This window comes from Schistocerca gregaria, chromosome 1 (assembly GCF_023897955.1).
Source record: "Schistocerca gregaria isolate iqSchGreg1 chromosome 1, iqSchGreg1.2, whole genome shotgun sequence".
Lineage (NCBI taxonomy): Eukaryota > Metazoa > Arthropoda > Insecta > Orthoptera > Acrididae > Schistocerca > Schistocerca gregaria.
The window spans coordinates 515,659,196-515,686,482 of record NC_064920.1 but is presented as its reverse complement, the minus strand read 5'-3'; the positions used below and the strand labels follow the sequence as shown (position 1 = coordinate 515,686,482).

At 40.7% G+C, this 27,287-nt stretch overlaps 1 protein-coding gene across 2 annotated transcripts in view; it reads right to left on the bottom strand.

Moving 5' to 3' along the window:
• Window positions 1-27,287, bottom strand: part of LOC126354548 (nardilysin-like) — a 342,605-nt gene that overhangs the window by 185,673 nt on the left and 129,645 nt on the right. For both annotated transcript variants that reach the window (XM_050004292.1, XM_050004300.1), the window contains exons 10-12: window positions 13,690-13,908; window positions 10,370-10,493; window positions 6,809-7,064 (exon numbers count right to left, since the gene is read on the bottom strand). In XM_050004292.1, the coding sequence (XP_049860249.1) occupies window positions 6,809-7,064; window positions 10,370-10,493; window positions 13,690-13,908 (599 nt within the window). The remainder of the gene's footprint in view (window positions 1-6,808; window positions 7,065-10,369; window positions 10,494-13,689; window positions 13,909-27,287) is intronic.

Genomic DNA, 27,287 nt, shown 5'->3' with positions numbered 1-27,287 from the left:
CCCTGACCTGTTCGACATAATTACCAATATGGAAGCAACCTGGTGACTTAACATGTCAGAGTGAACAACCCATCTCAACAAAGTTCTTGTGCCAAGAATTAATTATAGGCCTGCTTGGAGGTTCTTTATCGTATTCAGTGTGAAATTTACCCCAAACAGTTGTTGCAAAGTTCATTTCCTGAAACCAAAACACTCAGCGAGCAAGCTCTGCAGCAATGAAAGTGGTCATTTTAACTGTGCACTATTTTAGCACTCCTTGTGGCGAAATGGGGTACTGAGGCACTACATGACTCAAACTTAAGGTCTGTTTGCTAAAAATTGGCACATCTACAGATTCTGGAAATTAGCTCAATAAATTTCTGTAACAATTCAATGTTGTTCAGTACTTTTTGACTCACCCTTTATAGTGCCCAGTGCACGATGCAGCAACTATGAGCCAGGACGGAACAAAGTGGGTGGCGGAGGCAATGTGGGAGCCTATAAGGCTCCACAGAAAGGCAGCGGCAAATGTAACAAGTCCTTTATTGCCGTATATGCGCTGCTTGATACACCAGATCAGTGCCCACCTGACAGGTGAATTCTGCTAGGCTGTCTGACTGCATGCTCAATGATGCTGACACAGTAGCTCAACTGAGCACTGGTGGCCTCATTATGTAAGCCATCCATGCAGCCCCTGCACCACCATCATATACTCGATGATTACTTATTTGTTATGACCCTGAGGGATGCCCAGCTGTGCATCACGGCAGTGGTTGCCCATCACGCTAAGATACCGATTTGGTGATGGTGGACGATGTCTAATGAGCATGGGGTGCAACTCGCTACTTCCTAAAGAAGAATCAGCTACGCTGCTGGAGATGACCTGGTGAGATCTGCTGCAACATGGAGCTAAGTACGGGGAGGGACTTAGTGCATAGAGCTGTTGGTGTGCCATACCCTTGAATCAGTGACATCTACTGGCAAGCAAATCCATGTGCCTCATCCAGTACAGCGCTATCGTCCAGGTAGAGCTGCAAGACTAAGAATAATTCCATTACAAAAATTTCTAGTACTTATCGTTGGTAGTGGTGCACTTATGCATATGCACCACTATCAGTCACATATCCTAAAACACCACTGTCATTATACGGGTGGAACTGTGCCCTGCCCCTTGCTGCATTAGTCTTTGCAGTGCTACTGAGTTCGCTATTTCAATAAGCTAGCTTGCCTCATAACATTTCATCAGCCTCATAGAGTTATTATTGTGACGACATTCCATGCTCACCAGCTGTCAGCACAGCTGCAATACACCACTCAGACTCACATTAATATGCCCATAAATGGTCACTACAGTACAATACTGTGATCCACAGAGGGAGATAGTTTTAATACGAAATAGTTATGTTCCCATACACATTACACCTCATTCTTCGTACTATGCACAGAATGGTACAAAAGAGTACGACAGTCACTGTCCAATTTTTCCTCTTTATTATGAATGAATGTCTTTTGTTCTACAACAGTCCATACTTCACTCTTTTCCTTCAAAGTTCTACAGAAATAACACTCATTGGGTTGCAATTATTTTTCTATCTTTGTGAAAATTTAATAGTTATAATGGAAAGTGTAAGAAATGATTTGCAATTTTCTTCCACTATCACAAATTGATGCTATACAAATAGAGAAGTAACCGATCACTGTAATTTATTCACCCTGATGTACAGGTGTGATAAACTAAACTAAACTGCACCTGAATAGGCCATTAAGGCCCCACAGTACCAACCAGCTGCCGTGTAACCCTCACCCCACAGGCATCACTGGGTGTGGATATGGAGGGCATGTGGTCAGGAAACTGCTCTCCCAGCCATATGCCAGTTTACGAGACCTGAGCCACTACTTCTTGATCAAGTAACTGCTCAGTTTGCCTCACAAGGGCTAAGTGCACCCCACTTGCCAACAGCGTTCGGCAGACTGGATGGTCATCTATCCAAGTGCTATCCCAGCCCAACAGTGCTTAAGTTTCGTGATCTGACAGGAAGTAATGTTACCACTGTGGCAATGCCATTGACACAAGGGTAAATAAAATACATAAATTTCAAGAACCGCACAATTACTTCTCAATAAATTGTTCTAACTTCTCATTGCTCCAATGTAAATTAAATACATCTCCAAGTAATCTGTAAATGACCAGCTGGAATTGAAACTGAAGCAGAACATAGTTTATTGAACAATGAAGAAATTGTACAGGATGTGACAGTACTCGATCTCTTCAAAATTTCAAGTTATCAGGAGCTATTAAGATCCAAAGTAAAAGTAGATATAAACCTAAAAACAAATAAACATGAGACAGGAAATGAGGAATACAGATTATGAAAATTTATTTAATATTCAGGGCACATACCAGCTCAAACTAAGCAACAAGTTCAGTATCTTCTAAAACAGATACTACACAGGCAAATATAAAGAGGACAACTATTTAATAAAATTAATAAGGCAAACAGCATAATTTACCGTAGGTCATTAAGGGAATACAAGAGTTCAAGCAAAAAACACGAGGAGCAAGGGAAAATATGCTGAAATAATCAAAATTACTCAAATATATCTTTGGCAGTACATGAGGAGGTTGAAGAAAATTTTATTAAAAACACTAAGTAAATGAACAAGACAAAATATGATCATGTTTTTTCAGTTGTGCTGACATAATGTACACCTATCAACAAAAAGAGATGAAATTCTACACCTACATCTACATCCATACTCCGCAAGTCACCTGACGGTGTGTGGTGGAGGGAACCTTGAGTACCTCTCTCGGTTCTCTCTTCCATTCCCATCTCGTATTGTTCGTGGAAAGAATGATTGTCGTTATGTCTCTGAGTGGGCCCTAATCTTTCTGATTTTATCCTCATGGTCTCTTCACGAGATATACGTAAGAGGGAGCAACACACTGCTTTACTCCTCGGTGAAGGTATGTTCTCGAAACTTCAACAAAAGGCTGTACCGAGCTACTGAGTGTCTCTCTTGCAGAGTCTTCCACTGGAGTTTATCTATCATCTCCGTAACGCTTTCGCGATTACTAAATGATTGAATTCATGTAGCCCTGATGACTTCAATGAATATTTTGTCAGAATAGTGGAAAAGACAGTGAGTGAAATTACACACTCTGACCTAGATCCGACTGCAAACATAAGAAATGCAGACAGTTGCAGTATTAAAAACTGGAAGGAAGTACAGCCTGAAAACACGATAAAAATTGTGAACTCCTACAAACACTCAGAAAGTGCAGACATCTATGGCATGTCCTGCACATCGCTAAAGAAAATTATTGCAGAATTAGCTCAGCCACTAGCCATAGTAAAAACAAATGTCTATCTTCTGGTGTCTTCCCAGACTTCCTTAAACTGGCATGCACAGTACCAATATATAAGAAGGGGGATCCATGCGAGGTGTCCAGCTTCAGACCAATCTCAGTGGTGCCAGTACTAGCCAAAGTTACTGAGTCTGTGATGCACTGCCAGATACTGAATTACTTTGAGGAAAACACACAGCACGCATTCCGCAAAGGGAGATCAACAGTGACAGCCACACTGGACTTATTAAAAACAATTCGACAGAGTTTTGAAAAGAGAGAGAGAGAGAGAGAGAGTGGCACTGACACTCTGTGACCTCAGCAAAGCCTTTGACTGCATCTCACACACAACACTAATAGCCAAGTTAAGATGCTATGGTGTTGGAAGTGTTGTTCTATCAACACTCCAATCTTATTTGGAAAACCAAAGCAGATAGTATCAGTGCACAGAGCAACTTCTCTTGAACAAAAACTGGAACATGGAGTGTCCCAAGGAGCAGTCTTAGGACCTCTACTGTTCCCCATATATGTCAATGATACAAGCTGTAATAGACAAATGTTGCAGTTTGCAGATGACACTACCCTTATTGCCAAAGGACATACAGCCGCAGAATCTCTTGGTGCATCAAATTCAATGTTTGAAGAAATAAAAGAACGGTTCATCATAAATAAAATGACGATCAATGCAGAAAAAACCCAACATTTGATATGCAGTCTAACCAACATTGAATAGCAAGAAAACATGGAGACTGTCAGATTACTGGGCTTGAAGATTGACAGCAAACTCTCCATGAATGATCACACTGCATATGTATGCACCAAACTTTCTTGTGTGATATATCTCCTGAGGAAGCTGAAGAGGGTGATAACTGACCAGTTTCTCACAATAGTCTACCATGCAGTCTTCCACAGCCACATTAGCTATGGATTGTTGTTGTGGGGACACTCCTCAGGCTGCAAAGATGTGTTGCTATTACAAATAAAAAAGCCATCAGGATCATATCCTCTAGCAAAAGACTGGACCACTGTAAGCCCATTTTCACCACGCTAGGCATAATGACTGTTTTTAGCCAGTATGTGTTTTTCTGCCTCATTTATATAAAAGAAAATCAAAGGAATTTTAGCATAAGACAAGAAATACATAATCATGACATTCGCTGTGTAAGAAGAACATAGAAGTGCCAAGGTGTCGCCTATCAAGCACACAAGACAGGTTTCCAACAGTCGCCCTAAAAATGTACAATCAACTGCCTCCAGAAGTGAAATCCCTACCACCTGAATTATTTCAGAAAAAAATTGCTTAGGACTTGAAACAACATCCACTATATTCCTTGGAAGAGTTTATCAACAGTGGTTCTAGTGAATGGACAAAATAATAAATATTGTTATGTTTTATTTATAATTTTGCCTAAATTCAATCTTCTTTTTATGTTCTCAGTTAACTGTGCATTTAATTTTGTGTTTTACTTAAAATACATATTTTGCCAAAACGAAACTTTATGTGTGTGAGCGACATGGTTTTGTAAACATTTTGCTTTATGGTATTTTCATTTGCTGCTATGAACTTCTACTTTCCTGTTTAGTTATATTTATTTTCTCTATGTTCTATGTGTTTTTGTGCACTGCATAAATATTTTCTTTTATTTGTAATATAAATTTTGTATATGGTGTTGTATAAATGTTAGTTGGTAAACATTGTATTTGTGATGCAGTCTGTCCAGCCATGGCTGGTAATAAATAAAGTAAAAAAATGTAAATGTTACGTTTCACTGTATAACAAACATATTTAAGAGAAAACTGCATAATCAGTTTATGAGTTTACTGTATTGAGGGCAGTAGAAGACAACAACTCTTTGGACAGCAAACCAAATTATCAAAAGAGTACAAAGGGGCTTGAAAGTTTTTGGTATATAAATACGGTTGTCAAAACTAAATTACTAATCTGTCAAAAAAACATTTACAGCACAGAGCCTTACCAGTTCTGACTTAATGGCAGCAAGAATAGAGTCTTAAAGCAAATAACACACAGGTTCTCAGCACTGTTTAGCAATCAATGGAGAGTTGGATGATGAGAATAACTAAGAGAGATGAGAAAAAAATGGATAAGGAAGCAGGGTAAACAATAAATGCATGTTGCTATTACCAAAAAAAGCCATCAGGATCATATCCTGGGACTGCAACTGCTGTGTTCGGATGCAGGCTGAGTTGGCATCCCTTCGCTCCCAGCTTCAGGCAGTGTTGGCTATGGATCGGAGGAAATCCTCTCTGGCTTCCGGCAGCTATCTGATTTGGTGAAGACTGCCAGTCTCGCTAGCGGGATGAAAGCAGAGCTCACCATCTGCAGCATCATCGACAGGACTGACTGCGGACCTTTGGTACAGAGCCGAGTGGAGGGTCTGAATCAGAGGCTGCGACGGTTCTGCGACCGTGTGGGCTGCAGATTCCTCGACTTGCGCCATAGGGTGGTGGGGTTTCGGGTTCCGCTGGATAGGTCAGGAGTCCACTACACGCAGCAAGCGGCTACACAGGTAGCAGGGGTTGTGTGGCGTGGACTGGGCGGCTTTTTTAGGTTAGATGGCCTCGGGCAAGTACAGAAAGGGCTACAGCCTTAAAAGGTGCGGGGCAAGGTCAGGACATGCGGGGACCAAGCAGCAATCGGTATTGTAATTGTAAACTGTCGAAGCTGCATTGGTAATGTACCGGAACTTCAAGCGCTGATAGAAAGCACTGAAGCTGAAATTGTTATAGGTACAGAAAGCTGGCTGAAGCCAGAGATAAATTCTGCCGAAATTTTTACAAAGGCACAGATGGTGTTTAGAAAGGATAGATTGCATGCAACCGGTGGTGGCGTGTTTGTCACTGTCAGCAGTAGTTTATCCTGTAGTGAAGTAGTAGTGGATAGTTCCTGTGAATTATTATGGGCGGAGGTTACACTCAACAACCGAGATTGGTTACAATTGGCTCCCTCCGCCACACACCGTTGGGCGGCTTGCAGAGTATAAATGTATATGTAGATCCTCTAGCTAAAGACTGGACCACTGTAAGCCCATTTTCACCAGGCTAGGCATAATGACTGTTTTTAGCCAGTATGTGCTTTTCTGCCTCATTTATATAAAAGAAAATCAAAGGAATTTTAGCATAAGACAAGATGTAATTATGACTATAATGAAACTGAAACAAATCGATGAGGTGCATTATGCAAAGCCCCTGGACTGTCAATGAGCCAAGGAAGTAATCTGCTGGATTTCAAATGACAGAAATAGACCGAGGCACAATCTAATGAAAGGGAGGTGGATTACTTTACAAAATGTCCAGGAGAACTAGGGATGCATTTGACCCAGACTGTAATGTATGGAGAAGTCTGGAGGGGGCCTTTCTTCAGCAGTTAATGACTAAATATTCTTTGTTCACACACGTTCAGGGTTCAGACAGTTCAATAATTCTGCCACAAAAAATGATTACGTATTGTTGATGAGTACTAACTTGCAAGCTGAGATTGATGCCATAGGTGAAGAAACACTGCAATATATGTACGTGAGAGGCTTATTGAACTTGTCATCCGGTCTGTACCACACCTCTGTCCAGTCATCTGCTCGTATGCGTACTGGAGCACCTGGAACTGGGTCGTTATGTTCCACAATCTCAAAGTCTGTTGGCAGAAACATGTTGGGTTCTGGTAGGTCAAAACTTGTGTGTGGTTCCTGGTTCTTCCAGTTTTCTATCCACTCAGTTGGAATATCTTAAACAGAATTAGTAAGCAATCAGTTAATCATTCATTCATCTTAGTACAAAATATCAATAGTTAAGTTTCAATTCTGCTGCTTGACATAAATACAACAAAGAAATTAAGTTTCGACAGAAAGTTTTCATAAAAATGATTTGACGTTTAAAAATGGCAATTGATAAAATTTGAATAAATTTTAATACCAAGCTCATACAAAATTACTCAGTACCAAAAGCGAAATGGATCTGCTTAAATTTTAAAAAAAGGACAAAATGTTCGAAATTTTTAAAGGACCAAAAAGAAAATTAATTTAAAATCAATCATAAGTTAACATCCTTTGAATAAGAATACAATTCTGTGGCCAGTGTATAAACCTTGTGACCCACATCAAAAAACTGAGTTAATGCAACTGACTGCTAACGCCATCTGTCATCATTTGCTAAATAATGGAGTTATATCAGTTTTCAGTCTCACCCCCAGAGGCCACTAGTGGTTGTGTGTATTTGCAGCTAAGCCTTTTCTTGTGCAAGAAACCAGTGGTAATTCACAAGAACCAAGAATATCAACCTTCTTCACATGCATATTCAGAACAGAATTTAATTTACATTTCAGCAAACTCAGTTCAGACACTTGTAAACTGTGTGACTTGCTATAAATGTCTCTAGAGGAAAGGACCATCCTCAGAGTAAAGAAAGGCTGCACCTTCAAAAAGCTGAAAAAGCCCAAATGCAAATGAAAAATGATTTTGAGGAAGCTGCTTTTGATACACAGCAAAGCCTACAACTCTACACATTCTCACAAGTATCACATTTTATGCCAGGAAATTGTGGACACAAAATCTTTTGAGTCCACAACTCTAAAGAACAATCCCACGGGCATATGTGATCCGAGAATATTGCCGGATGAGGATCACAGGAAGTACTGTCGCATTTACATACATACCTCAAACAATGAGAAGGACCAAAAGAAGCCAAACACTTATGGCAATCACTTTGTCAGATTCACGTGGAAGCCTAAACAAAATGTGAATTTGGTATCCTTTTGGTACTTTGTTGTTTATGTATCGATATACTTCATACAATGGAAAATGCCTGGGCATACATTCTTATCTTGTAACTGTGACTTTTGTGTTGCAGAGAAAAAGAAAACAAAAATACCTGCTGTATATACACCAGAAGGTTGGCAAAAATTAGTAGAAACATGAAAAAAGAAACAGCCTTTCCATTAAAACAGATGGCCCAGATTGAGTCAATGTCAGTTGAAAATATGAAGATTGGACTGAAGACCACAACAACACATCTAATATTTAGGAAGAAAGACACTGTTAACAACATTATGAGAATACAAAAGTATCCAAGCATCATGATTATCCACCACTTATCAGGAAAATGCGGCACTGCATATTCAAGAAAAAACTGAATTGCATTTTTACACAATCCAGAAATGGCATAATGCAAAGAAAGGTAATATACTTAGAACATGTCTAACCATTCTCCACCAATATCACCTACTAATCAGTGTAGCTTAATTGAAGGCAGTGTGGAATCTGTGTCAATTGATATCTGAACAACATCAAAAATTAGTCTGGATGGAGGAGCAACGTACCATCAACAAACACCAGAGCAACAGCAGCAAAATATTATCAGTTTTCACTTTATTAAATATTTCGGAAGTAAAATACTTTGGGTTAACAGGTTCATGCACTAGACCACAGAATTGTGATAGCTGGTTCCTCTACGGTTAAACAAAAACAGCTGTGGCAACACGCTGCAGAAATAATAAGCCCATATAGCTCCAGTAATATGATAACATCAATCAGCATAAAACTCTTGTACACTCCTGGAAATTGAAATAAGAACACCGTGAATTCATTGTCCCAGGAAGGGGAAACTTTATTGACACATTCCTGGGGTCAGATACATCACATGATCACACTGACAGAACCACAGGCACATAGACACAGGCAACAGAGCATGCACAATGTCGGCACTAGTACAGTGTATATCCACCTTTCGCAGCAATGCAGGCTGCTATTCTCCCATGGAGACGATCGTAGAGATGCTGGATGTAGTCCTGTGGAACGGCTTGCCATGGCATTTCCACCTGGCGCCTCAGTTGGACCAGCGTTCGTGCTGGACGTGCAGACCGCGTGAGACGACGCTTCATCCAGTCCCAAACATGCTCAATGGGGGACACATCCGGAGATCTTGCTGGCCAGGGTAGTTGACTTACACCTTCTAGAGCACGTTGGGTGGCACGGGATACATGCGGACGGGCATTGTCCTGTTGGAATAGCAAGTTCCCTTGCCAGTCTAGGAATGGTAGAACGATGGGTTCGATGACGGTTTGGATGTACCGTGCACTATTCAGTGTCCCCTCGACAATCACCAGAGGTGTACGGCCAGTGTAGGAGATCGTTCCGCACACCATGATGCCGGGTGTTGGCCCTGTGTGCCTCGGTCGTATGCAGTCCTGATTGTGGCGCTCACCTGCACGGTGCCAAACACGCATACGACCATCATTGGCACCAAGGCAGAAGCTACTCTCATCGCTGAAGACGACACGTCTCCATTCGTCCCTCCATTCACGCCTGTCGCGACACCACTGGAGGCGGGCTGCACGATGTTGGGGCATGAGCGGGAGACGGCCTAACGGTGTGCGGGACCGTAGCCCAACTTCATGGAGACGGTTGCGAATGGTCCTCGCCGATACCCCAGGAGCAACAGTGTCCCTAATTTGCTGGGAAGTGGCGGTGCGGTCCCCTACGGCACTGCGTAGGATCCTACGGTCTTGGCGTGCATCCGTGCGTCGCTGCGGTCCGGTCCCAGGTCGACGGGCACGTGCACCTTCCGCCGACCACTGGCGACAACATCGATGTACTGTGGAGACCTCACGCCCCACGTGTTGAGCAATTCGGCGGCACGTCCACCCGGCCTCGCGCATGCCCACTATACGCCCTCGCTCAAAGTTCGTCTACTGCACATACGGTTCACGTCCACGCTGTCGCGGCATGCTACCAGTGTTAAAGACTGCGATGGAGCTCCGTATGCCACGGCACACTGGCTGACACTGACGGCGGCGGTGCACAAATGCTGCGCAGCTAGCACCATTCGACGGCCAACACCGCAGTTCCTGGTGTGTCCGCTGTGCCGTGCGTGTGATCATTGCTTGTACAGCCCTCTCGCAGTGTCCGGAGCAAGCATGGTGGGTCTGACACACCGGTGTCAATGTGTTCTTTTTTCCATTTCCAGGAGTGTATATCACAACTTCCCCATACGGAATTGTAGAGACACTAAAATTTTCTACAATGATACACTCACCGTCACAACGATATCGTGCTTTAAACCATGGTTCTTCTTTATCAAAATTAATTGAGCTATCTGTTGTCAGTATTAGTACATTAACTGTATCTGGGCTCATCAGCCTTATACAGTCTTCTATTGCCTAAAATTAAAACACAGAAAAATGTGGATTAACTTTTCAGATTTTTCCTTTGAAAATTTATAATCAAGGTTTTCACTGTCAAGTAAATACGCTTCCTGGAAACCAAACATCCTTGTTCTGATATTGAAAAGTTAATTAAATTTTGAAATGCAACAATAAGAAATTACATTAATCATCTTTGTAAACTGTAGTTTTTGAGTATCTAATTTAAAAACTAAAGTTTGCTGTGCGTGTAGCTACTTATATGTTAAAATATCAATACTAAGAGAAATGACTGTGAATTAGGAAAGGTACAACAATTTCAATAAATGAAAATGAAAAAAGCCAACAACATGCCAGTTGCTTAAGCTGTTGCATGTGCAACAGCCAAGATATGATACTAGCTTTCAAGCTATCACTCTGTTTTTATTATTTATTTACTTTCCTGTCAGAGTTGCACATAATCTTTAATAGTGACAAGTTTTGAAACAGTGCATTCATTCTCAAACCACTGGCTGCACATCTAACATTTGACTGTACTTAATTCCATTTCAAAGTCTACTTCATATCAGGTCAAGATAACAAATTCATTATATGCTAGGTCAACATGACAAATTCATTATGTTGGTGTGATGTAGGAAGAAGTCTTCCTAACTATCCTACACATCTCATCTGGTTAACAGAATCAGTGACAATATCTTTAGAATATTACAGCTAAGACAGCCTGTTTCATTGCACCAAAACCTCAATACCTTCTCTCTAATCACTTCACTTCAGGTCAGTTAGCTGCCTTCCTGGACACTGTCCTCCGTCTGTTTAATAAATTCATATACAGCGTGGAGAAAATTTGTGTGATGAAATTTTAACCCTAGACAGCTGATGCCAGTAGGAACCAAAATTACTAATGTTGTGTAGGTCGACAACACACTATTTTTAAAGTACAGAAACTTGGCCCTACATGCTCCAATTGGCCGCAGGATTGCCCTGTTGCCGGATGCTCTGGACAATGCATGGCCGAGAATGCTTTGCCTGCAGGAGGCTGTGATGTATACAAGGTGACCCACAGGCTCGGTGGTAGTGCACCAGCCTTCCACTCTTGGTGCAAACCTGCTGGCATCCCGACACATCCATTGCAGTTTCGTGATAAGAAGTACCAGGAACAAACCCGTCAACAGCTGATAGTTTGCACACAGAAAGTCTTTTACAAATAGTGTTGGCCCTGAAAAGGGCTTTTTCTGTAGCTAGGACATTGTGTACTTAAAGCAGGTGCTCGAAATGGCAACCCTCTGATGCAGCACAAGCTCTGAAACATTGAACGGTGTTTTGCTGAACTCTTTCAAAGATTTGCCCTGATGGGATTGGTGGCATGCTGAATGTGATCCATTAATTCCCGTTTGTTTCTACGTGGTTTACATCCTGGCGTGTGAATTAGAACCTGGAAGGAAAAAGTCTGATGGCATGAGGTCTGGCGATCGCTGGGCCATGACCTATGAGCACCTCTGCCAATAACCCAGCTGCACAGCACAACTGTTATGTGATGGTGCCCCATCATGCTGCAACCACATGTATAGCCATATGTTCAGGGGAACATCTTCCAGCGGGCTGGGTAGAGTTTCTTGCAAAACGTGAAAGTAATTTGCACCTGTAAGTGAAGGAGGTAGACGGACCGGCCCAATCAGATGGTCACCCACAGTGCCTGCACAAATGTTGAGCAAAAGTCGTTCCTGGTGTCCATGGACATATGTGATGTGAGGACTTCCCCTTGCCCAGTAATGAATGTTTTGACCATTGTAAAGGCCATCCTGATGGAAGATGCACTCATTGGTAAACAACACAATGGTGGGGAAGTCAGGATATCGTGCAACACATTTCAGAAACCACTGGCAAAACCCTACCCTGTGTTCATAGTCCACCACAGGATTTAGGTCTTGGACAGGATGTGAACTAAGTGGATGCTGGCCGTCGTCCCTCAAAACCTCCCAGACTAACTGATGAGTGACTCCCATGTCATGTGCAATTGCTTGAATACTTGTCGTAGGTGCTTCCTTGAAGCACTAGGGAACAGTATCTTCAAATGCAGCATCCCGTTGTGTTCGAAGTCTTCCAGTATCACCAAGATATCCCGCTAATGAGCCTGTTTTGCCAGGTCACCGGTGAATTGCTGTAAATGTTTGCAGTTTTGGGTGGCTTCTTGTTAGGTATTGTTCCTCACACAACCGTCGGGATTCATGAGCATTACTGTCAGGTAGCCCATAAACAAAAACCATATCTCATTGTTCTTTAAACGAATACTGTGACGCCATGCTTACTGTATGACTAAATCACGATGACGTTTGTGTGCTCCAAAGCGAAGCTTACATGTGAACGCCTCTGATGTGAGGTGGAGACAAACAGAAAGACATATTCAACACATTGGGGCAGTGATGGGCCAAGGGATGTTTGTATGAGGGTACCGACAACCATAGTGCTGAAACTTCCTGGCAGATTAAAACTGTGTGCCGGACTGGACTCGAACTCGGGATCTTTGCCTTTCGTGGGCAAGTGCTCTACCAACTGAGCTACCCAAGCACGACTCACGCCGCGTCCTCACAGCTTTACTTCTGCCAGTACCTCTGCTATATGCAAAGATAAGCAATTTCTCTCTCCACATGCTGAAGATGTTGCAAAAGTCTTCTAAGACATGCATTACTTTCCATAATTCATTCAGAAACAGATCCCTTATGCTTCACACTCTTTCCTTTCATTCACTTTATTTATATTTGATACTTCTATATTCTCATCCTACAAAATTCTTTGGATAACTTATATGTTATCACCTTGGATCCTCAACATTGTTTTCTTAATGGCCTCTGTTTAGTTTGCTCTACTTGACCCCACCTCCTCCCTCCATTCATATGCGCAACATGAGGGAGGTCTCTCTAATTCTTACTCTATCCATATCCTCTTCATTACACCTTGTCTTCCCATATATTCCCATTCCAACTAGCGCAACAATTCATTTTTCGTTGGGCTTACAGGAAGGGAAAATATGAGACAGAGAGACTGTGTGCATGTTTCACAGTAAGAAGTTTTATTAACTTGTACCTTTGTATTTAAAGCATGAGCCTCAATTACGATTAAACAAACCAAACATAAACATGTAATACAGAACATAAGTAAAACAAAATTCTCATTTATAATCACATATCGCACAAGGCAACTGGACATATACACAGACCTTTGGATCGTATTCAAAGTAGAGCTCAGTGCCTGTCAGGTAATCCTCAGGTTTATAATAATGCATTGCTTCAACAAGGCGTTCAACATATTCAGATGCATTGACTTCTCCTGCAAATCGAAAATCCATATCCTCGGAAGCCTTAAGTTCCTCATAAATACTGAATGAAGCACCCTTTCTCTTGAGTAGCTCTATGTAACCAAATGTTACATTCAAGACCTGTGATAAAAGATATGTATCCATCATCTGACTTCAAAGCACATTCAAAATTTAAATATCAAAATCAGATCACAGTAGCATCAACATAGACGAAAGTAAAATAAAATACCTCCGACATGATAAATATAAAATATGCTTAAATAAATAATCATGTGAAGCAAAGCAATGAGCAGCATAAAATTTTAGCTCTGTACAAAAAATTCAGGAAATGAGAGCTCAGTACTTAGTTGGAAGCCATATTTAATCTTCTTCAATGTAAGCTGCTTATGATTTCAAGTGCCTGTTCTCTATTTACAAGAACTAATATTGCTGTGTGAAGATTGTATGCAATTGTGTTGTCACATTTTGTATGACAACTACAGCTAAGTCATCCACTGCCAGAATTCACAAGTAATACACAAAATATTAAAGTATCTGACATGCACGTTGAGTATCATGCACAGTCACAAAAAGTATGCTAAATAAGCTCCATCTCTTTCATAACACAGCTAACAGCTCCTTGCCAGCTACACCCCAGAACTGTAGGATAAGCACAACAGAGTGCACCCCAGTAACATTCCTTATTGATGAGCTGGGATTCTTCCAATCCAGTTGCATCAAGTTGTCCTAAGAGAGCTGAAATTGGACATACCCTGATGACACACAGATACACCCCCCACCAGAAGGCTAATCACTTGTTGTACTTTCAGTGTATTAACTTCTGTCTTCTAAGTTTTAAGTCACCTTCATTTTTTATTTGAGAAGAAGGCAGCTGTGAACCTGTCATTAGAGTTGCCCTCTAGTTAATCAAAGTAGCTTCAAATATAATCGCACACCCACTGTCTGAAATAATTAATAAATCGCTTGAAGAAGGCTACTTTCCTAATGTTCTACAATATGCAGAAGTGAAATCATTATTTTAAGAAGACTCTCAAGAAGATATGGGAAACTACCATCCAATTTCCCTTCTTCCCGTGTTTTCTAAAATATTTTAAATGATCGTTGCAATCCAGATTCAAAATTTTTGTAACAAATTTAATGTAACCTCAAAAATGCAAAAGTACAATTTATACAATTACTGAATGTACAAATAAAGTTAATTACTCCTTAGATAAATCACAAAAAGCTGCAGTAATCTTCTGTAACTTATCTTAAGTGTTCAACTGTGTGAAACACTATTATTACATAAAATACAAAAGTACGGAGTTATAGGCAGTGCCTTACAGTGGTGTAAGCCATATTTGAGAAAAAGGCAGCAAAGGATAGTCACAACACCAGACAAAGGAAAATGTTCCTTGAAATGGAGAACTGTCTCCTAAGAGGTACCACAAGGATCAATTCTAGGCCCAATACAGTTCTCTTTTACATACATGACTTATCCATAAATATAAATCATCAATCAGTTTTATGCACTGATGACACATCAGTATTGATAGAAAATAAAAATGCAGAAGAAATTCCCAAAAATGCCAAAGACTCCCAAAAACCTGGATGTGTGGTTCCATCTAAATGACCTAAAACTAAATATTCCAGAAACACAGCTTACGCAGTTTAAGACAAAACAGTCAAAAATAAATGATATTCAAATTATGCCCGGAACCAAACAAAGCAGAATGTGTTAAATTCTTAGGAATGCAGCTGGACAGAAATCTGTCATGGTCCTCAAGTATAGACTATTTAAAAAATAAAATGAGCAGCCTGGTATTTTCTATCTCAATCTCAACCAATGTCACTGCATAGACATGAAAAAGATAGCCTACCATAGCTACTTTGAGGAAATAGTGAGACATGGTATTGTCATTTGAGGAAATGGAAGTGATCAGACAAAAATATCAACTTTACAGAAAAAAATTATAATGAACACATGTAGTCCAAAGTCCAGAGAATCTTGTCGGCCACTATTAAGAAACATAAATATACTAAGTGTTCCCTCACTATATTTATATGAAATTATTCTTTTCACAAATAATAATCCAGAATTGTTTGCTCCAAATAACTTCCATCATGGATATGAAACTATAAACAAAGAAGTTTCATGCTTCCTACATACAGACTTAATCTTTACTTGTGGACCCCACAATATATGGGAATAAAAATATACAAGAAGTTAAAATAGACAAATTTTCCGAAGATTGAAACTGATTCAGAAAAGGAAAATTATATAGCACTCTGCTACAAAAATGCTATGACTCTAATGATCAACTTTTTAATGATGATCTGACCATTTGAGCAGGATAAAAGTAATAGTTCTAGTAAAAGTTGTATTCCAAGTACAACCTATTATAGTTGTAAGATTGATGAGTGTCCTGTACAATACATCGGTGATTTGACATGTATGTTATGAGACAATAACATTCTGGTTCTGATTATATTTGAAAATATAAATGTGGTTAGGGCTTCAAGATTTTGTGTCATGTTTGATTCTCGGTCTAAATTACTAGAAAGAAACTTTCAAAGACTGGTTCATTTAGATTTATAAGTGACTGATAATTTACACATATATTATAGTCTGATAAAAATAACTTGAAGATTGAAAATTCATGTGTTTGAGCCAGTTTAATAGTATCATCCACATCACGGCTAAACTGTTCATCATTGCCAAACTGCCACAGCAATTTGTCAGCACACTTCCAATTTCTTGTCCCGCTTTCTTCCTTGATGTGTTCGGAATTCTGGAGCCCAATTCATGGGCCCGCCCTTTATTTCGCATTTCATCAGACATAATGAAAACACACAATGAGGCTAACAAACTACATACCCTCCATATACAGCACTAATCAAACACTGCTGGATATTTTCACACACAACAAGATACGGCATCACAATATAATAATAATAATTATTATTATTATTATTATTATTATTATTATTATTATTATTACATCAAATATGCTTTGTAAGTGACACCAAACTTTCTGAAGACAGAAAATCATCACTGCAACTGGTTCTGAAAAGACAAAAACATAGCAATGTAACATAGGGCAGTGGTGTAGCTTAGTGGTTGAGATATATTCCTGTAATACAGAAGGTCATGGATTCAAATCTCATCACTTGCTTTGAAAGTTTTTATTTCTAAAGCTTACCAAAACAACTTTGATTATTATTTTTATTCAATACGTTAGTTTAAATGTAATGTTTTTATTTCTAATACTTCATCACATCATTTTCATCGTCATATTCACTTTTTTTATTTACTCGTGTTGCCTATACTATGTAACCAGGACTCCTGATCAGTTGGTAATGCAGCATCTCGTGTAGATCTACTGCAGATTGTTGTCCACCATTTACTCAGATAGTATATCATGTGGTTGTGGTAAAGTTAGGACACAAGTTTAAATTCAGGGCTACCAAAAATAAAGTATGGTTAAGTTCAGTCTTGGAAATCAGTTATCAAAAGAGCATCTCGTGTTCCCATCATACCTCACAGTGGCCACTTCCAACAATGCTGTGCATTGCACTTAAAGTAACAACATTTATGAAGTGACCTGCCATGTTTGTGTGTCATCTATAATCAAACTGTAGCCGGTAACTGATATGGCAACACTATAGCGGCAAGATGTCAACAAACAAATCATTTTAATCAGGCTATAGACATTTATTTTACTAGATATTCAAATAACGGTTACACAGTTAGGTCTTATTTTTGTATGATTCTGTTTGATTGTGCAAAATAATGAGAAAGAGACTCTGAATGAGTCAGATTAAACAATAATATTTCATTAAGAGAAGTAATAACTGCATTGTTGATCAACCACTACTCGTCTAAAATTATTGATGTAAAAAGTACTTTGGTCTATCTGCCTGATTTTTGTACAACTTGCACAACACACAGTTAATAATAAACATGATTCCTAGTGTAACACACACCTCATTAAAAGACCACTGGCCACAGAAAGAGAAACAATTATTAATGTTAATTATTTGTCTCATTAAAAGACAAACAAGTAATGAATGTCTTGGCAAATTAATAATGATTGTAGCGTTCACATGTACATCTACACAGCTACATCCAGTAACAGAAGTAAGTTGTAAGTTGTCAAAGATTACCTTATGGAGTAGCGCGTGCGTGCCCACACACACACACACACACACACACACACACACACACACACACACACACCTTCCATCCCACCACCCACCCCTTCCCTGCTCCTCTCCCTCTTTCCTAAAAATTTATATACAACAAAAATTCTCCTTCAAATACTAGTCAAGCAAACACTTTTCATCTGTCACACACTTAGTGGTGCACATTCAAATATTGAGCCGTGTGTTACTCAACAGTCCAAAAGCACACTCTGAGAACCCCTATGGAACTTAAGAATGAAAAGAGGAAGTTAAATTGATGTTTTAGTTCACTTCTTATTGCAGTTTAATTTTACCATCAACTCAACAGCATCAATTCTCCAAAAAGATGTAATACTGTATAAGTCTTCTTTTCCACGGAATTTTTTCTCAGTCCACATATACCAGGTGTAGAAGTATGAAAACAGAATTTGATTGAATAATTACATGTCTGTTGTTTGAAACTGATAAACAATGTTTTATTCAAAATAATCTCCATTGCTATTTATACATTTCTCCCATCTCTCCTGCAAGTTATGAACACCATGCAAAAAAAAAACAGTTCTTCTTTTGAAGCAAACCGATCACCGAGCCATTTTTGTACATTTTCATATCAATTGAAGCATTAGTCAGCAATAGTGTGGCCCAGTGATGCAAACAGATGATAATCCGATGGAGCCAAGTCTGGAGAATAAGCCACATACCTTAGCATTTCTTTCGATTTGCTTAGTACCTTTCGTTCTGTTCATGTGGAAACCATTCTCCCACTTTCTGCACCTTTCCCACAGCTTTCAACCCCAAAGAGAAATGGCTTTCTGCATGACATTCAATTGCTCTACAAGTTCCCGTTCCGCCTGAATATTATCTTCATCCAATAAGGCCTGCAATTCATTGTCTTTGATCTTTTTCGGTGGTTTCCCGCACTTGTCGTATCTCACGTCAAAACCACCACTTTTGAATTTTTTGAACCATTCAAAACACTGTGTTTTCCCATGAGCATGTTCGCCGAAAGCTCCGACAAGCATTCGATGTGATTCTGCAGCAGTTTTCTTCAAATGATAACAGGAAACCAATGCTGTCCACAAATCAAAAGAGTTTTTAGGCACAAAACTCAGTATGTTTACGAGTTTGAAACAGACACCAACATATGGAACTTGGTTTACTGTGTGTTGACATTTGTTGTCAGATATTACAGGAAGCAGACGCTGCTGCAGTCGCAGTCTTATGGGCCCTACACTGATGACTAGCACCATCTGTAGGGTAATTCTGGTTTCATACTTCTACACCTGGCAGTCCAACGCCTGTAGCAAGACTAGGGTTTTTCAGAGTCAATCAAGAAAAGATGTGCCCTTATTTAAAAATGTCCCTAAATGTGGAGAAACGTCTCCAGTTAGCTCACAAAAGGTAAGATTCCATCACAGAAAAACACTTTCTTATTAGGCATCATAATTTCAGAAAGAAGTCATAAATGCAAGTAATAATGCAATTCATGCAGATTTAACAATCCTTCATCAAAGCTTTCAGTCAATAACAAAGAAAATACAGCAATTTATAGTTGAAATGAAAAGCTTTAAGGTGTACCATATTTTGCATAAATACTGGTGTAAATATTCAGAAATGTAAAATATAACAATTCCACCATATGAGAGAACAACTATTATTGTGTCACAGAGTGATGTACTTTGGGCAAGTGAGAGACTGTTTGTTTACTCTTAGGACAGTGTATCTTTGACATGTTGTATTGTATGTTCTGTGACTATGAAATAAAGTGTTGTTTGCTAATCACTGCTCTACAGTGATTCACAACATAGGAATTTGGTGCCAAAACCCGGGAGACAATTTCCACGATTGCCGTTGTGAACCACAAATTCTAGATGCACATCACGCGGCTATACTACGAGGGGGCTTATTGCAGTGGGTTGTCACACCACCCAACAAGCTCTTTGATGACAACCACCTGTATACAGTTAAGTCCCACTGAATTATCATGAGACATGTTTTGTATTGCCATTTGTAAAGGCAACTGATTACATTATTGCTGCCCTGTACTGCTATTACAGCTGTTCGATTAGCGCTTTAATGAATTATCAGATCCTACACTACGCCTGTAGGTTGTTTATTACTCATGTTACCATCTAGCAACCATCAATTGAACTACTTTGACTAGCGATCCAAAGATAAAGCGTTACTAGGACCAGCTGATCGCTAGCCGACACTGCTTTAAACTTTGGAGTAATCGGACGGAATGGACATGCCAGACCACAAACCAGAAGCACAATTACACTCTCTAAAGAGAAAACGTATGAGATAAAGAGCAAACATTACACGTCTCGTAACGGAAGCTGCAAGGTTGTCAGACACATCGGAAATCGCGGATTATAAATATTACAATGACAGATTGGGAAGCATTCTGAACCGCCTCGTTAAATTAGATGAGGATATTCACGAGTTGTTAGACGATGACGAATATGAAGATGATGTTCTTAAATCCAAAGATTATACAGACACCGCGAAACTCACAATTTCTTGATTGTCTCACGAAATAGAGAAACAGCTAGCGAAATCAGCGGCAGACATAAATATTCCCGACAATCTGCCAGTACAATCTGTAACAATTAGTGTTCCCACAGCTTCAGTGAAACTTCCGCCAATCGAGCTTGAGCGTTATTCAGGCGACATCGAGACATGAGCACGATTCTGGGAGCAGTTTGAGCAGTCCATTGACAATGATCCGACAGTAACTACAATTTAAAAACACATCTTTCTTAGTGGCTATCTCTCGGGAGTACCAAAGGATTTAGTAGACGGTATTGCGGTGAAGGCCGAGACATACGCAGAAACAAAGAGGATTCTCCGAGCGCGTTATGGCAACAAAGATCGAATAATTCAAGCTCACATCTCGAAGCCATAAAACCAATTCAGCTGTCTACTCCAGAGGAACTTAATTCATCATTCACTGAAAGCCAGCAACGTATTCAAACTCTCCGGGCAGTTGGGGAAGACGTGAACGGATACGGTCGAGTCCTCTCGCTGAAATTTTACCCACTTTTCCGGACGACATATGCCGCCGCTGGATAATTCACGCCAAATGTATGGGAATACCTGAAGGGGACAGTTTGCAACTGATGGAGTTTCTGAACGAGGAAGTCGATGGGGCCCTTACCATGCAGGAGATACGCGGTGAATTTTCCATCACTTCTAGTAATCTTCCCACAGCATCCACACTTCACGTACACGAGAAATCTAAAAGATCAACTGCGAAGGATACCAGTGTGAAGGAATAATTCTGTGTTTTGCGAATCTTGCGGTCATTGGGCGCAAGACTGCAAGAAGATTGTGCACGTTAATGACTGAATAGATAAATTGAAACTAGCAAACAGATGCTTTCTTTGTCTTCAACATGGGCACAAAGTGTCAAATTGCAAAAAGAAAGAAAAGGCCTGGTGTGTTAACTGTAAAAGACTGCATCATAAGTCCATTTGTGAGGAACAAAAGGATATTAGGAGTCCTGCAGGTCAGACATACTTTACTTCCATGAGAAAGGTATCTGTCGCTCCCCAGGGATACACGTACCTTCAGACAGCTGAAGTATGTGTCTCAGGACCTACAGGATTGAGCAGGACAACGTGATGTCTACTGGACGCAGATAGTCAGTCCAGCTTCATAGCAAAATCACTGATTGATGATCTGAAACTGCAAACGGCAGACCGACAAGAACTAACCGTTTGTTCCTTTGAATCATACCCTACACGCCCATGCCACCGCAGGCTTGTTCAGTTTAATATGAAGGGGCTTTGGCAGAATTCTTCAGTGCCACTTAATGCCTTCAAAAGCACTTTCTCGCCAGCCTTTGGTTCCACAACATATAAAGAGTTTACCAGATGCTCTTAAGATTACGCTAGCAGATCCGAAAACCGATTCAACATGAGATCTTCCTATGGAGATTCTTGTAGGAGGCGATTTTTATTGGAAGATAGTGAAGCACAATTCGCCCATACCCATCTCTGAAACCTTAGAGTTAGTTCCTTCTCTGTTTGGCCAGATACTCAGTGGTAACAAGTCACAAGCTTGTGTGCATGCAACCGTGGTAAATTTTGCTCAGACTGACCGATCCCCCCTGCACTCAGACAATGATTTCAGACGCTTTTGGGACTTGGAAACTATAGGGATTACTGCCGATCAGACTTCTTGAAGAGTTTAGAGCATCTTTCTCTGTAAAGGATCATCAAGCAGTGGTTACAATTCCCAAAAGACAACATACAGTGCTTTCGAGGAAAAACGATTCAAGAACCTTAGGGAAAGATTTCGATGTCAAGAGACCTTTAAGCAAATGTATTTCAATCTCATGCTAGAATACATTACGAAGAGGCAAGTAGAGGTCACTCCTACCCCACTCTTCGGAAAGGAGCTATTTTATCTCCCTCATCATGCAGTGAGGAAGGAAAAATATAGAACCACTAAGTGGAGAATAGTCTTTGACGCCTCCTCTCACGAAAACAATGCACCTTCTCTGAATAAGGTATTAAAAGTAGGAGGGAACCAATTACCAGAGATTCTGGAAATTTTACTGCGTTTCAGACTATATTCTATGGCTATCGTCTCGGACAACACACAAGCTTTCCTTCAATTAACCTTGAACGAAAAGGACAAAGACTTGACCAGATTCTTCTCGTTCAAAATTAGCCAGAATCAAACAGGAAATCTTCAAACGATGGACGAACTAACAGAATACCGTTTTAACAAACTCCCTTTCAGCCTGACCTGCGGCCCCCATTTTTACTTTCTGCAACACTAAGAGAAATTTCAAATAACTGTATGACAGCATTTCCCACAGTAGCGCCACTTATAAACAAGACTGCATACATGGACGACTTTGTGATCTCAGTACAAGGTGATAATTTGGTGATAACTGTATACTATGAACTTGTAACCCTAATGAAATTCATCAGTCTCCCCTTATCAAAATGGCCTACCAACTGTGAACAACTCGAAATCATCTGGAGAGCAGAAGGGCGAGAACTCCACACCCAGATTCAAGTTTTAGGCATAGACTGGAACACAGCAAGTGACTGCTTCTGTATCGATCCTAGCGAAATCATCAAAAGGTCATCAGAAGAGCCAGCCACCAAACGACTCCTTTTACAATGTACACCTAAATTCTATGACTCACGCGGACTGTTTTCCCCTGTTTCTCTTGTTGGGAAATTGCTATTGCAGGACACATGGTGTTGAGGAAATGGCTGGGATGAACTTATGCCCTGGGACTTAGGGGCAAGATGGCACACCTGGATATCTAGCTTACCTTCATTGTCACATATATGTGTCCCTAGATGGATAGCTACAACTTGTGGAAGAGACTCTCAGCTGCACGTACTCTGTGATGCTTTGGAAAAGGCATATGGAGCAGCTTTTTACATTCATAGATGACATCGTAACCCATTTAGCCTGTAGCAACAACAGACTTGTTCCTATTAAGAAGGTGACATAAGGGTCCAACGAATAGAAAAGCAACTGGAATCACTCAACAGAGGAAAGTCCATTGGACCTGACGGGATGCCAATTCGATTCTACACACAGTACGCGAAAGAACTTGCCCTCCTTCTAACAGCCGTGTACCGCAAGTCTCTAGAGGAACGGAAGGTTCCAAATGATTGGAAAAGAGCACAGGTAGTCCCACTCTTCAAGAAGGGTCATCGAGCAGGAGCGCAAAACTATAGACCTATATCTCTGACGTCGATCTGTTGTAGAATTTTTGGACATGTTTTTTGCTCGAGTATCATGTCGTTTTTGGAAACCCACAATCTACTCTGTAGGAATCAACATGGATTCCGGAAACAGCGATCGGTGAGATCCAACTCACTTTATTTGTTCATGAGACCCAGAAAATATTAGATACAGGCTCCCAGGTAGATGCTATTTTCCTTGACTTCCGGAAGGCGTTCGATACAGTTCCGAACTGTCGCCTGATAAACAAAGTAAGAGCCTACGGAATATCAGACCAGCCGTGTGGCTGGATTGAAGAGTTTTTAGCAAAAAGAACACAGCATGTTGTTCTCAATGGAGAGACGTCTACAGACGTTAAAGTAACCTCTGGTGTGCCACAGGGGAGTGTTATGGGACCATTGCTTTTCACAATATATATAAATGACCTAGCAGATAGTGTCAGAAGTTCCATGCGGCTTTTTGCGGATGATGCTTTACTATACAAAGAATTTGCAGCATTAGAAAATTGTAGCGAAATGCAGGAAGATCTGCAGCGGATAGGCACTTGGTGCAGGGAGTGGCAACTGACCCTTAACATAGACAAATGTAATGTATTGCGAATACATAGAAAGAAGGATCCTTTATTGTATGATTATATGATAGCGGAACAAACACTGGTAGCAGTTACTTCTGTAAAATATCTGGGAGTATGCATGCGGAACGATTTGAAATGGAATGATCATATAAAATTAATTGTTGGTAAGGCGGGTACCAGGTTGAGATTCATTGGGAGAGTCCTTAGAAAATGTAGTCCATCAATAAAGGAGGTGGCTTACAAAACACTTTTCCGACCTATACTTGAGTATTGCTCATCAGTGTGGGATCCGTACCAGATCGGGCTACGGAGGAGATAGAGAAGAAGAGCGGCGCGTTTCGTCACAGGGTTATTTGGTAACCGTGATAGCGTTACAGAGATGTTTAGCAAACTCAAGTGGCAGACTCTGCAAGAGAGGCGCTCTGCATCGCGGTGTAGCTTGCTCGTCAGGTTTCGAGAGGGTGCGTTTCTGGATTAGGTATCAAATATATTGCTTCCCCCCACTTATACTTCCCGAGAAGATCACGAATGTAAAATTAGAGAGATTAGAGTGCGCACGGAGGCTTTCAGACAGTCGTTCTTCCCGTGAGCCATACGCGACTGGAACAGGAAAGGGAGGTAATGACAGTGGCACGTAAAGTGCCCTCCGCCACACAATGTTGGGTGTCTTGCGGAGTGTAGTTGTAGATGTAGATGTCTCAACTCAAACTTTTAGCGGCAGTAGTTGGGAGCAGACTATTGTGTTACTTATGCCGCATTGCCCACGAGATATTGTGGACGGATTCTACAATAACACTAAGTTGGATTCACTGTGTTCCTAACAGATGGAAGACCTTCTTTTGTTATCATGTAACTGAGATACCAATGCACACAACTCCCATGCAATGGAAACACTGCTCAGGACCAGACAATCCTGCTGACCACCTCTCACGTGGACTCCTCGGCTACCAAATTAATTCTCTGGATATTTGGTGGCATGGGCCGCCTTGGCTTACACGTCCTCCTGAATGCTGGCCAAACGATACTCCAACGATGGAACAAATTCCTCCCAAAGAAAAGACAAAGAAAACCCATAACCAAGTTTTGTCGATATCTACGCCAACCAGCCTTCTGAATTTATTTAAATTCAGCTCATGCTGGTAGTTCATTTGTATCACAGCTGGACTCTCCACTTCCTACACAACATTCATCACAAGAATAAATCTTCGGGAGAACTTACAGCCACCAAATTATCAGCTGCCAAAATGTATTGGATTCGAGTGGGTCAGAGAGATTCCTTCCCCAGCAAATTAAATGCACTTCATAATAACTTACCACTGCCAAGAGAGTCAAAAATTGCACAACACAATCCTTTCATACAAGATGGACTGATACGTCTAGAAGGTCGACTGGAGTGCACTAGCCTAAATAGGGAATAAAAACATCCTGTACCCCTTGACAGTTCCCACTACTTCACACAATTGGTTATTCGAGAGACACACATCCGCCTCCATCGCTTTGGTGTTCGTTCTGTACTATCCAAACTGCGACCAAATTCTGGATCCTTAGAGCTCGTCAGGCCATCAAAAGAATCCAACACTCATGCACTCATGCCTCGCATGCAAGATATTGAAGAATCCACGAGGGCAACAGATTGAAGCACCACTGCCACCTGACTGCCAAAACATCAGACTTTGCTGGCTCACTATTCATCAAAGTGGGGAAGGAAACACAAAGGTCATATATCACTCTTTCCACATCTGCTACCACACGAGATGTACACTTCAAACTCTGTACAGACTTGTCAATGGACAAATTTCTTATGGCACTTCAGCGATTCGCCGGAAAACGCGGTCTACCACATACGATATATACAGATAACGCAAAAACATTTCATGCCACAAATATGGAACTAGCCCAACTTTGGTAAGCATTAACCACCACAAAAACTTATCAGTTCCTTGCCCACCACGGTATTACTTGGAAATTCATTGTCTCCCGGGCGGCTTGGTGGGGAGGATGGTGGGAAAGAATGGTGGGCACTATAAAGCGTTGCCTACGGAAGGTATTGGGACTCGCAAAGCTCACTGAGGAAATGAACACCACCTTCATCAATACTGAAGCCGCGGTGAACTCCAGGCCCATCACACCAGGAGAGGATTCTGATGCACTCACACCTTCCCATTTTCTGATGGGAGAAAAACTTATGACTATTCCGACGGGACCAGAGACTTCAGCGAACAAGTAATTCTGACTGAGACAGCAACTCTGTAACAGTTTTTGGAACTGTTGGATTAAAGAATACCTATTGGAGCTCCGAAACTACCATGAAGTTAAACGCCCATCGGGACAAGTCATCCCCTTTCACTCTGGCAACATTGTACTGACCCAAGAGGACCTTCGTCCGCGACATGTGGAAGAAGGCCAGGATAGAAAAGGCACTACCAGGAAGAGACGGCAGAGTAAGGACGATAATACCCCGGACACCAGAAGACCACATCATTAGTCGTCCTGTGCAGCTGGCCGTACCCTTGGAGGTCGACCAGGGTGGGCTAGGATGTAACAGAGTGATGTACTTCGCGTAAGTGAGAGACTGTTTGTTTACTCTTAGGACATTGTTTCTTGGACATGTTGTATTGTATGTTCTGTGACTATGAAATAAAGTGCTGTTAGACTGCTAATCGCTGCTCTACTGTGATTCACAACATATTGTAAGACTTCTTTAGAATTAGAGTAGAGTAGAGTACAGTATTACTGGTCCTGGTAATCATATAGTACACAAATAGTACATTTTGATGTAGGACAAGTCAATGTGTAACAAAATATAATGTTAAGTTTGCATTAATTTCATTATTTACATTAAATGATAACTGAGTTACAATATATAGACCAAATATTGTACAAAAATAAAGAGTAGATATTTTAAAGCTGAAAGAGCATGTACTGTACTTTCCCATAATACAGGGTTTTTATTTTTTAATCACGGTGATGTTGGTGGGCTCTAAATGAAAGTTTCCTTTTTGCATGGTGTTATAGGAGTGGATATTTCCATTTTTCTGGA